Source organism: Caloenas nicobarica, chromosome 10 (assembly GCF_036013445.1).
Source record: "Caloenas nicobarica isolate bCalNic1 chromosome 10, bCalNic1.hap1, whole genome shotgun sequence".
Lineage (NCBI taxonomy): Eukaryota > Metazoa > Chordata > Aves > Columbiformes > Columbidae > Caloenas > Caloenas nicobarica.
The window spans coordinates 10,821,440-10,835,065 of record NC_088254.1 but is presented as its reverse complement, the minus strand read 5'-3'; the positions used below and the strand labels follow the sequence as shown (position 1 = coordinate 10,835,065).

At 46.2% G+C, this 13,626-nt stretch overlaps 1 protein-coding gene across 1 annotated transcript in view; it reads right to left on the bottom strand.

Annotated features, from left to right (window-relative positions):
* MYO5A (myosin VA) overlaps nucleotides 1–10,679 on the bottom strand; it is a 98,102-nt gene extending 87,423 nt beyond the window's left edge. The window contains exon 1 of the mRNA XM_065641408.1: nucleotides 10,578–10,679. Within this exon, the coding sequence (XP_065497480.1) occupies nucleotides 10,578–10,604 (27 nt within the window). The 5' untranslated portion in view covers nucleotides 10,605–10,679. The remainder of the gene's footprint in view (nucleotides 1–10,577) is intronic.
* Nucleotides 10,680–13,626: the final 2,947 nt, after the last annotated feature.

Sequence of the window (13,626 nt, the reverse complement as noted above, 5' to 3'; positions counted from 1 at the left end):
CAAACCCATGTGCATCACTGCCATGAGGTTACTCGGTGTGCCCAGCACTCGCTCGGGCCGGAGGGGAAGATGAAGGGCTGCGCTGATCAGACAGATGCACTGCGCTGTGCCACAGCTCTGAAGCTTGAAACAAGAAGTTATTGGGGAAAAAGTAGTGGAGCCATAACTGATCACCTACCTCACAGGGGTGAAATAAGGGTAGATTTTCTGATATCTGTAAAACATTTCTGGCTTAACTGTGAAAGCTTAATTTAAAAGTTAAAAATCAAAGGAAAGATATTTGGCATAAACTTTGATAGCAGATAAGGCCGTACATTTCTGAGATCATCCTGTAAAGTTGAGCTCAAGTCCAAACAGCACTCTTTTGTTTTTACTTAATCTTAGACCCCCAAATCACATTGAAAGTAAAATACCTGCTTGAGGTCCTCAAAGTCCGAAATTAACTGATTATTTTTTGTTAGAACAACAAAGAAGCCCCAGGCTGAGATGTAGCTACCTCATTAAAACAGAGCTTTTACTGACTTAGCTTGAGTTATTCAGGGAAAACTAGTTCTACTCAGCTAACCCAGAACACAACACTGTCATTATGGTCACGTCCACACCACAGACACCTTTCTGCCCTATTATAACCGCACCCTGACATCAGTGAAGCACATCTAATGAAGCTACACTTAGTCCCACCATTTTTTCATGGGAAATTAAGAGCAAGTCCCCATGCTAGGAAACCAGAATGACCCGGCAAGCTCTAACTTAAGGCCAGCGAGCAAACTCCCAAAGAGCCTCCACCAGCGTGGAGGAAGCTGTGAGAGCAGAGCCGGGGTTAATGGCCGCAGCGCCGTTAAAAATATATATATATATTCAAAGAAAAATCAGTGTTTATGAAAATTCTGCCCCGGGAACCCCCCAGAAACCACGGCGCTCTGCACCCGTGATCCTCGGACCCCCAACAACTGCTGCAAACGCTTCTCATAGAAGATGTTTCTAAGAGAGACAATGTCCTAAACAATGAAATTATTGTCTGGCATGTTTGAAAAAGTCTCCTTTATGTATCTCCAGACCATAAGTCAAAACTCTACTTACTTTAAAACTTTATTAATAAACTATTATACTAATAAGTTATCACATGCTTCGCTATACAGCCTTCGCCCATGTTAAAACTAAGAAAACAACCAAACATATTCTACTTACTTTAACATACATATAGTCTAAACCATCTATTTCCATCCCGAATCTCTTGTAACACAGATTTTCAGCACTTTCAGAGGCAGTGGCTGTTTCCATTCCAGGCAAAAGAGGTTCGATCTCCATGGAAAATATTTCCTTATTTCTTGTATTGGTGTACATAAGGCAACTTGGGAATCTCTCTCTCTGGTTTCCTCAGCAAAACAACTGAGGTCATCTGCTTTAAAGATACTTATGAATAACCCTTGGAGTCTGCAGAGAGTAACGTGTGACAGGCCATGTTGGGGCAATGAATTCCCTCATTGTTAGACCGACTCATAGTATTTTTAGTTTATTTCTCTGGCTCTACAAAGAGCAAGAGTGTCCTCCTGTAAATCACAAAGTAATCACAAAATTCCCTTGTCTTGTGACAATCAAACGGAAGAACTCAAAGACACCGTCAGTAACTGTAGCAAGACTTCATGATTTTTCATATCCATTTACAAAGAAGAGACCATATGGGCAAAAAAGTCACTCAGATGAGAAGTTTCTGTTCTTCTATATTTAGGACTGTCAAGCTGGAAACGTGCCGTTTACATCCAACCACATGGCAGTCTCAGGAAACTTGACACGACAAGTCACACTTTGTATTTCCCCACTGTGTTAACTAGTATAAAGGCAGAATGAGAGCTCTTCAAAGCAACACTGCTGTAGCCTTTACGTTTAATTTTAAAGTGAGGGCTCTCATCAGACCACAGTGTAAGTAGCCTGAAGAGTCAGCTCTCAACCATCCCCAGTGTCTCCTACGACCTAAACAGACTCAACAAGCCTCTTCTGTTAATTACTGGTGGCAGCTTTTATTCGATGTGGATTACCCCGACAGCCTTACCTACAGCCACACCTGAAGCAGGGTTAACAGGCACACACGAAGACTTGGTGAGCAACGAGGGAAACGCAACAGCTTTCAAGATGTTCCGAAAATAACCACGACTTTCACCGAACAGCACGGAGGTAACAGACTTGGAGACGACCCTGCAGGCACAGCTGCATTCTGCGTTCTTGACTGCTTCTCCGCCAGCTTAACCTTCATACTGCTCCATCAGGTCATTCATCAGCATGGTGACTTCTCATTCGTGCTTGCTGATTTGATTATTTGATGCTAGGTTGGTACCTTCTTCTCTCTTAACACTTTATGAAGCTTTACGCCAGCCTTGAGTACCTCCATGCCATTATTTTTCAGGGAAAGATCTGTGACAATTCTTGCTATCATCCCAGATAAACAGGCCAAAGAAACTAAACCCATGCCACTAAGAAGAGGTGGTGTAAAGACACAAGATCTCTGCTTTTGTAAATAATCCGTTTTCACCTTCTTCAGAATTTGCATTAAAATTCGCAGATGCATTAAAAGTTGGGTCAATATCTACCATCCGGACATGCAGTAGGAGTGAAGTCTTTAAACTTCATTAGTAGCACCGAATGTTTCCTGCACTTACCCTCCAGTCGCTTAACGCCCAGGATTCGGCAAGAAGGGCGCTCCTCTGATGAAATTGCGCCGAATACATATCTTCTTTTTTAAAACAAACAAACCCCCCAAAAACAAACAAACCAACACAAACCTTTTAGCCAGCACTGATCTCATCTTAAAATTGTATTTGTATATAAAGAGACTAAGATACATATAAATAAAACTACTAAATACTGTGATCAATGGAGAGCAGGCGGCAAAGGAGCTATACCGAGCCAGAAAAGCTGCAGGTTCTGACCCGGATGGCCAGGGACAGGGAGATCTCAAAATCATCTAGATCATCCATTCGATAACTGGTGCTTTTCCCCAGCGCTGGGCAGTTCGGGTTCTGCATCCCACACGGCATTTCACGCCAGGCTGCTGCTGCAGCACACTGAGAAAGTGGCTACACCAGAAGCAGATGAGTGCGAACCACGATCTCCCTGAGATGGTGGAGGTCCCGACAGTGGAAGTTACTCCTGAAAATACACTTGTGCTATTAAGTATTGAAATTGGGTTCTAAGCAGACAGGTCCTAACTTATTGCAACACCGCATACACAGAGTTTAGCACAAAGAACTTGACAAGACAGCATCCCTAGGATAGATTTTCTTTTGTTTTCCTGCACAAGTTATTCTGAGCAGATATACGACAGCAAAGTTATTTCCCTGCAGTAAGCAGAAACGGAGAATCAAAGACCCAGTCTTTCAGATTTACATGCTTGATTTCAAAGCATAAAATTAAGCAATGTGATTACTCACACAGAATAAAGATAAATCTTTGCAGGGTCAGGCTTAAGCAAACCTAGGGTTAAGCAAAGCCAAGCAACACTAGGAACGGGGAGGAAATGATGCAGCCCTAAGCAAAGGGCAGCACAGAGCGCGGCACTGGCACAGCCACGAAAGTGCTGGTCTCTGCCAGAAACGTCACCAAAAACCTCGCTATTCGCGTCAGTAAACAAGGCCTTAGCAACCCTATCGTAGAACTCCCCATCCTGGATGCAGCTCAAAAGTAATGCAAACAAAATGAAAAAGTTATTGTACAAAGAACCTTTGAATTCAACACAGTTCAAATCTTCTCTGTCTCCTATGACCTTTAGATAACAGGTTTAATTTTGTGTCTAATGCATTTCTACTTACTTAAAAGTTTTGATACCAATTTAAACCAATCAAACTCTTAGGACCATCATCCTCAAAACAAAAATATACGTCTGTTGTGGTGTGTATCATGAGCAGGGTTATGGTCTATGAAAATAACAAGCAAAAAGATACAGTCTGAGGAAAAAGTCAGAGTGACAGAAGTGATGAATATTTCCAAGAACCGTGGGTTTATTCTGACCCTAGCGCCACATTATCTGCAACAAGACCAGCTACTGTTAAGGGAAAATAGGAAGCTGCCCCTTGCTATTTCAGCAGCAGAGAAGACCAGCAGAAGGTGCACAGTCCTGCTTCGACTCATTCGAGTAGTTTGCTAACGAGGCAGCAGGAGCAATAGCCTTGCCCAAACCCCGTTTCTTGGCCCTGGGCCCAAATGTACAAATATTTACTATCAGAGTCAAGCACGATACATGCAGTAGTAAACACTGCTCCACTACAGTGAGCACAAAATTAGACCAGAGATAACCTCTGCACCTTCACGCATACAAAAAAAACCCCAGCCAAGTAAAGGAGTTCAGACTCTACTCATCCATAACTTCATACAAGCAAACCCAGCTAAGATGACTTTAATCTGGAGGCACAAAACAAACCACTGGCTCTCACCAGAGACAGCACAAAGTGAAACCCAGCCCATCATCTTCCCCCTCAGCCAAGACGCCTTTCAAACCAGCGATGTCTGTACATACGCTCACGTATACGTGCAGGAGTCAAAGACTCCAGCAATGTAAACAAGACTTCAAATAGTTAAATATTTGTTTTGTGTATGTTTTGTATTTTCAAGCAATGAAATCCAAACCCAACGAATGTCTCTGCAGGACACCCCGGGGACTCCTCCGGGCTCTGCCGCACCTGCCAGCAACCCGGGCACCAGCCCTGGAACCCGCCGGCCAGCAGAGCTGCCAGCTGCACGCGGCTTTTCCCTCACAGCAGAAACACCAGCTACAACCCCTAGCACTTCTTGCTTTTTTTTTAAACCCTACTAAAAACAGACCATCCAGAAACAGTGAAACCTTGTGATGCTGGACGTTTCTGTGACTTCCTCCAATTCAATTGGTTTAATGAGCAAATTTCAATAACAAAAATGCTTGCTCCTACAGAGATTAAACAATGAGTCCCATTAAAGAGAGAGAGAAATTATTTGTTACTAGAACACATGGAGAGGATTAAACTCCCACGGGCCCCACAAGGAGACCCCAAGAGCCAGGTACGTGTGCCTGACTGGCCGCCCATCCCTTCCAAGCCCACCTGGAGCTCTGTGGCTCACTGAAAGATAACAGTGGCCATCGCACACATTTCCTGACATAGCAGGTGCTCGACAGCACTTTATATGATCATTTATTTATCTAAAAAATAATAGTAATCCATTACCTAAGCTACTGGGGACGTGCTATAAAATCACTGCAACGGAAACAGACTGCAAATGACCAGTGACAGCTCAATGTGCAGACATTATTCTGCGAGGATTGCAGATGACAGTTTGTGGGGGATCCCACCTAATCCACTAATATTATTAGGTAAATGTTTTAACATGATACTCAAAGCATTGAACAAATAAGACCAATTATTATAAATGGGACCTTCACGATTATTCTTTATATGCACAAAGCATTCACATAGCTTTCAAGATCAGGCCTACAGCAAAAAAAAATAAAGACTATAAAGCTATGATTTCCTCTCCTCCAGTGATGCCAATCTTTCAGCGTTTCATATACCCTCCCAAGCACTATTTGTGGGCTGTGATAAGCTTTCACAGGGATCTGTGAGCTCTGCAGCCCTGCCCAGGGCGGTGCCGCTTCCTCCGGACTCGCTGGGCGCCCGGGGGAGCAGCTCTGGGCAGACTGGGCTCCAACTCAAACCATCGCTCGTCTCGCTTCCTGACACTCACGGTTTCTTTTAACAGGAATGGTGGATTGCTGACATGTTGCAAAACTGCCGTTAGAAAGCTGAGGTTTTTTCAGTTTCTGTGGTTGGCATCCACAATAAACCATAATAAAGCGTCAAGGTTAGGCTAAACTAAGTATTGTTAGACTGTCAGATAACTATATCCCTGGCACCTTCAATTTAAAGGCAACGGGAATAAAGTTGGTGCGCACAGTTGTGAGCTGTCATGGGCAGAGCTGCCGCCACCTTTATTCCAGCGGCACAGCAGGTCCCTGGAGCAGAGAAGCAACTGAAACATCCCCTCTTCTGCTGATGCATTAGATTTTTAGAAGAGGCAGAGATACAGTGATATACTGGAAAGGCTCCCTGTCATTTGCAGTTGTAATTTCACGGCGGTACACACGTGATTTTTGCAACAGCCTCTCTGTCGGGCTGAGCAGAGCGGGCCGGCCGGGCTGTGCGGAGATGCGCGAGTTCCACCTCTGCAGTCCGGGGCAGCGCGGCGCTGGGGAGCACAGCAGCGATCTACTGGGACAACCGGTCACCGGGAAATGTTTAGAAAACACCTGTGTCACAGGCAATAGCTTCAACAGCAATATACAAGACCATACAATTAAGGCAGCTTTATTTTAACCCCTGAGAAAAGCCCACTAATAGCACAGATATTTGCGAATACAGTTATATTTTCTCTCTAATGCTCAGGTTATTTTTTGGTGTATTTCCCTCCCCATGTACCACTAACGTACTCACGAAAAGCCGTAACTTGGTCAGAATCTGCCTTTTGCCATTTTCGCTTGGAAGGACCCAGCACCACTAAGGGGAAGCCCATGTCTGATAAAACACCCCGGCTTCAAACCCGCCGCAGCTGCCTGCAGACAGCCCCAGCAAAGCAAGAAAGGGCTCCTTGCAATGCCAGGGACTGCACAAGCGGTTTTTTGTTCTCTGCAGTTCCCTCTGACACTTCCCTAACTCAATTCACTGCTTGTAAACCCTCAAACTGAACCAATTCAATAGAGAGCGGCAGGCCTGAAGGTCAGCTCCTGAGTTCAGCTTGCCCAGACCATGCTCTCCAACAAAGACTATTTACTGATTCCTCTATGTTCTAAGGAATATTTCCACCCACTTTAACTGAAATTGGATTAGGCCCTAAAATAGGAGCAAGCTAGCTGGAGCTAAATGCCCCGATATCGAAGACACTGGAAAGGGAGGAACACATTGGCAGCAGCGAAAATAAAAACAAACGTACAACTGAATGGATAAATAAATAAATAAGTTGACTGCACACAGCCAGACAAAACCGAAACAGAAATACTATGAAGGCAAAGCAGGATGCACTAGGAAAGCACAGCACGAAACAGAAACAACTCAAACCCAGGAAAAAATGGATAGAAATGGAGGGGAAAAAAATGACTGAATTATGTCAACTCTTCACTCCGACCTTAAAAAAGACAGCATAAACACAGCATCTGATCCACTTTGCTAATTCTCATGTCCAGGCAGTAAGAGCATGTGCTAGGGTTTGGTTTCACACACCCGACATTCACAAAGCTGATGTCTAACACCAACCGTGGGGTTCTGCCAGTGCAGAGAGGTCAGATGAGTTCCAGGTGTAGGCAAAGTGTTCTCACTTGTTCTTAATTTCCAAGGAAAGCAGATTACATTTAACAAAAGCCAATGCATGGCCTAGATTGTCCCTATCGATTTTTATGGGTCAGAAGAAGCAGGTATATATCTGCTGTTGGTCAACAGTTACTGAAATGCTGATGTACATCCGAGCATCACTCAGCAGGGCCACGGTGATTCAGAAAACATGTTGAGATTCTCCTAAGCTCGTTTCCGAAGTCAAAGAACCCAAACTTTCAGAAACGATCTTACAGAAGAACCACCAACCTGCCATTGATAGATGTCAAACAGGACAAGTTAAACAGAGTTCACAGGCATATTTTAAATAAGAATGCCTGGGATTTAACCCATGGAACAGTTTTCAACTGCTGCACTCCAAAACTGAAGCTAATACCTTCAGACAGATGTGTATTTGCAGCATCCCAGGCACAGGAACACAAAGCCCAGCACAGTTTGGGCCCGTTGTCCACGACTAGCTTGTGAGTGTGCCAGGGCCAGTCCTTTAACTTAAATCCAGATGTCCGGATCTACTACAACAATGTGCAACAATGAGGCTGGCTATATGGTGACCAGGTTTAGATATACACCTGGATGAGTCAAAGGAATAGTATTTTCATAGCAGTGGCATGACTTCTTCAAAAATGTACATCTCTGGTTTCTAACAAAAAATAATTTAGCTTGGCAAAATAAGAGCTCCTTTATGCTATTTCAAGATGGCACATGTGGTTGGGACAGTGGGTGCTATTTTTACCCTGGCATGCAAAGAAACCAAATTTGAAGTCTTAACAGTGTATGTTAGCAAAACTGGACGCACAAGCACAAAGCAGAGCCCCACTTCCACAACAGAAAAAAGAGGTCTACTTCTGCTGTTCTCAGACAACATTTGAAGAGATGCTGACAATTTCTTTGCAACACTGGTCATCCAGCCATTAACGTAATTTTACCGTTGTTCCAAGTAACTCGCATGAACACGGCCACCTGAACAACTGTGGCGGGCTGGGATGTGGCTTTCCAGGGGGAGAGGGTAGGAGAGCTGCCAGGTGCTCTGCTCCAGGACACACACATGCACACACAGTCAGCAACAACAATCCGCTGCAAATCCGTCCTGCGCCCTGCTTGCCAGCACAGGATCTACGCCAATACCATACGTTAAGTGTCAATGCGATACGGGAAGCTCTGGTACTTCAAGCAGCTGTCCTGAACGACAACCCTGACTCTGCCTGCCAGTATAAAAAAAGATGTGAAAGTCGCTCTTTCTGTGTCTGCGTACGGCTCTAAAGAGGACAAGAACACCCTGTAGTGTGACAGGAAAGCACACAAAACATCTCACTGGCCTTTGTCACCCAGCAAGTCCCTATCCGAGGATCATCCCTGCACTTGACTTTGTGTTCGCTCTTTTCACCTCGGCGTGCTGTAACCTTAAATTATTCGTGTTAGTTAATCAAGGATGAGATACCGAACATGATTTAAACTACTTGATGGCTTTACTTGGGGAAAAAGCCAGCAGAGAGGGAGGACGGCAGAGACAGTCCCTCTCGAACGCCCGGCAGCTTTCCTGTCCCGGCGCCCGATTCAGAGCCGGACCTTCCTCGGGAACTACACGGCGCCCTGAGCTTTCCACTGCGACAGTCCCAAGACAACCGGACACCCACATTTTTGGAATAGCTTCTGACCAAAGGATTCAACCACTCGAGGAAGTGAATTCAAGGGTTGGAAATTACAAAAAAAAAAAAAAAGCAGTATTGCTGATCAACTCTTTATGAGACATTTTAATTCCATAAGTAATAAGAACATCCACAGAGAGAGAAATCAAGAATATCTTTCAGAAATAACTCCTTACGTAGAGGAGCTCTATTGGGCTCCTGGGAACAACTCTACAGTACCATTGCTGTCTTGATGACCAAAAAGCTAATTTTCATCCCTTTTTGCAATGACAGTTAACAGAGATGCTCTTCCACGAGGTACAAGACACCAAGATACCTCATACCGGCTAATGTATTTGGCATTCTTTAGGGGGTGCAGGCGTGCACCTCACTTCCAAGCGTTCAGTCTCTCCTACACAAACGCACCTCTCAGATATGGTCAAGCCTATTGAAAGGACCACCCAGTTTGATTTGCACTGATGCACAATGTGCTGTCCACCGTATCTGAGTGGGAGGACTCTACAAATAAGGTGAGCTATTCATGTCAAAACAACAAAAAAAGGCTGTTTCCTTTCTTTTCTCTCCTCACATAAATCTAGACTGGGGATAATTTCAGAATATTTCATGAAGGGGCTCAAAGATCTAGATGGCATGGCTTTTGATAAGACGAGCTTTGACTGTGCAAGCTTTTTCAAAGAAGTGTTTGGAGTTCACTATGTTGTCCTGTAGTGCTCAGTTCTGGTGACCACAGTGATCCCTTCTGCCCTTAAAAACCTGTGGTCTGTCATTTTCTTCAAATTGTTGCACTAGATCAAGGCAGAGCAATGCAAACAATGCATTGCTAGTGGATAAACCAACCATTTCCACAGCCCTCAATTTGCAAGCTTTGCCATCATAAGGATGCGTAGGGCAGTAACTGTTTCCGGATGGAAACTGACGAGATACTGACACACAAGACTAAAGAGATTAGAAAAACGTCTGTTGAAAAAGCATATGAGAGTCACGCACCACCCCACTGCTGACTGTAGGGCTTCTGAACGACTGCCAAAAGAAAATATATAATCTAAAGGTGCAGCGTCACCAAAAAGGTTAGTTTATTACCCGAGTCTCTACGTTGTAGGTGTTTTTCTACAAGGAACGGGACGGTGTTTCTGAAGGAGACGCCGAGCGGCACGGAACGGCTGTTGTAAGCCGGCGCGCTGCTCGCAGGGAGCGGCACATCGCCGCCGGGCCGGGCCGGGCCGGGCCGCACGGCCGGGTCCCCGCGGGGCTCTGCGGGCGGGCGCTGCCGCAGCGCCGCTGCCTCCCCGCACCCGGCCCGGCGGGCGGAGCCGCTGCGGGGGGCGGCGGGGCCGTGACTCACCGGCGGCGGGGACGTGCCCCCGCGCCCCGCCGGGATGCGGGCCCGCGCTGGGAAGGGGCGACCCCGCCGCGGAGAGGCTGCCGGGCCGCGGAGAGGCTGCCGGGGCCGCGGACAGGCTGCCGGGGCCGCGGACGGCAGCGCCGGCCCCTGCCCACGCCCGCCCTCGCTCGGCTCGGGGATGCCCGCCCGGGCCGCGCTGCCCGCCCCGCCGCCCCCACGCAGCCCCCGGCCCCACCACCGCCCTACCTTGGTGTAGAGCTCGGAGGCCGCCATGGCGCGGGGCGGGCGGGCGGCCCCTGTGCGGCCCGGCGGCGGGAGGAGGGAGGATGCTCAGGCGGCGGCCGGGGCGCGACGCGCCATGTTGCTACCTGGCGGGCGGCGGGGCTGCCGCCGCTCTGTGCATTGTGGGAGCGGCGGGCGGCGCGATGCCTCCCACCGGCGGGCGGCCGCCCGGGGAGCGCGACGGGCCGCGGAGCCCCCGGCGCTGCCCGCCCCCTCTCCGCGCTGCCGGCCCCCGGCGGGGCGGCACGGGCTGTACCGAGAGCGGAGCGGCGGGAGGCAGCGCCGGCGGACCCGCGGCGCCCGCCCGGGGCCGCCAGCCGCGCTCGGCCGCTCCTGCCTCCGCCCCAGCGCGGCCCCCCGCTTTGTGCGAGAACGCGTGTCCCTCCCTTCTCATGCCGCTTTTTTGGTGGTTTTTCTCCTAGACTGAACAAATCACCCATCTCGTTATCAAGTGCCCAGGTGCGGTGCCCACACCCGCGGGCGCTGCAGCATCACCAGCGCCGCACACGGCGCGGTCGCTCCCTTTCCCGCACAACTCCTGCTAATGCAGACTATCCTATGGGATTTCCGTCTGGATTACAGCCTATTGCAGCCTCTGCCTGCCATCCTATCCCCTATCCAGTTATCCCCATTGTGCATTTCTGGAAATATTTCCCAGGTGTCAAGTTTTCCATTTTTTGTTTTCTCTCCAATTCTGATCCCATCCTTCAAATTGTTCACCTCTTCCAGCTTGATTGCATCTTTATCATTCAAACTACTACTGAAAACACTGACGAGAACTGGGCTCAAACCAGTTCTTTCAATAAGCAAGTCCAGTTCTTACTAAGAAAGGAAGGTACACATCTCTGAATCAAAAGGGAATGAAAAGCATAATCCATGTTCTGGCTGGGTCTAGAGATGGCAGCCAATTTGCTTTAAGAATCATTAACTGGTGCTTTTTACAGCTCACTTTATGGTAAGAGTTCTTTAGACAGCAGAACTGAAGCTATTGCAATCTTTCTGTATTTTCCTTTTTCACCTGGGAATGCATCCTAACAGTCCAAGTGGTCCAAAATACAAACCAAGTTGGAAACAGTTATCTTTGCCACACTCTCCACCAAACTGCTTTGACTTTAAGTGGATCATCTCTGAAAAATTCAACTGTTTAGATAACAGCTCTGTAGTCAGTGGGAAGTATGTGGACTCCCCCTGAAACTTCCTGCTCAAAAGCCACTCACCAACCACGTTAACAGCCAGAAATAAAAATCAAGCTATCTTGACTCCCAAAGTAAACACTCCAGATAAATGCTATAACCTAGCTGTACTTCACTGCTGCTTTCTAAAGGAAAGGAGATGGAGAATAGTACGCACAAATGAAAAATAAAAATAGTTAGGATGAAAATACGGAGCCTTACCTGGAGTTATATAATTAATGGATGCAGATATATGGTCTTCACAGCTAGTAAACTAAGTTGCTAAATTCAGAAAGGAGGTTAAAAATAAATTGATTTTGCTGGAAGAGTTCACAGTTGAAACTCCAACGAGAACTTCATTTAAAAATACCTTTCTTCCCATATTCTGCCAGCATGTCCAGGATTATCAACCACGACTACTGTCCCATGCCCAGGAGCCTCAATCCCATCAGCACAACTGGACATTTTCTTAGTCCTGCAAGAAGCTCAGAGGACTGGTTCCTGCAAATTGCTGCCAGGTCAGGTTTTTGGCTAAGAAGTTTGCAGAGCCGCTTTTCCTGTGTACACTGTGGCAAAACAGAGATCTACACTGAAGCTACTTCTCATCCTTCATGTGTAACACAAAAGTGATTTGGGGTTCATTTAAGAATGTGACCATCCACATTTAAAAGGCTTAATCTAAAAATCTGTATGTATGAACCACAGAAACCTCAGCCTTGTTTTCAGAAGGGACCTAAACTTCCCCTCTGTGTGCTGCTTCATATCTGATATTTAATACCCTTTCTTCAAGGTATCTGTTCTAAATTCAAAGACACTCATTTTAGGTGTTTGCTTGGACTGTGGATTACTGTATCAGCCATTCACAGCCGGAGCTCAGGAGCCAAATGTAATTATAAGCCCCAGCAAAAAATAGATATCTGAGTCCAAAATATGCTGTGATTTGACACAATTTGCATAAACCAGGATTTCAAATCTGACATTAAGGACAGCAATTGGGGGCACTGAAAGCTGCCAAGAAACAACCTGTTGGTAATGTACCTAGACGGACTACTTAATTATTACTTTAACATGCATCTCCTGCATCAAACATTGGCTGGCAAGATTTTAAATGTCCTCATATCTTGCACAGCATCTTTTCAAAAAGCTCATTTATGGCATTTCAGTTCAGAGCATATATCCCAGGGTATTCCAGCTGACAATGCTGACACAATTCACATGCAGAATTTTATATTGAATTTGAACCAAATAAAAGATATAAAATAATCCTTCTATGAATTGAGATTAGTTTACGTAAGTTTTTTTCAGAAGTGTCTACAAGGTATCCGTCCTATCTTTTTTCCTACATCTGTGTTCTGTTTACATCTATAACCTGTTCAACTGTGGCAGAAAAATTCCCTTCTCAATGACTTCTTATTCTGTTGCTGTCGGGGTCTACCGCAAGTGCGTAGCAGATTTCTCTGTGGGCCAAAGAAAAAAGGGAAATCATCAGAGGCACAGAAATAATATATACGGGTACCATAAGGAATACGAGATGGTTTCTGTGGCACAGTGGATGGGCCTACTGACTCCTTCAGAAAAGCATTTGTATATTCAACACTGACCATGAGTTCAACTCTGAGTGGAAAGACAGACAAAGCCAACAGAGGAATTTGTAGGCTAAAATCCTCTTACCTTTCCCTACATTCTCACAGTACAACAATTAGGGCTGGAGCTTTTAGCTGTAGAAAACAAACAGGTCAGGCTCAGCTGGAACTCTGAAACATAATGCAAGAGATACGTAGGAAGAGATAAAATTATGTACCCTGCACATATCCTCCCAGCAACATTTGGGATTTACTGCC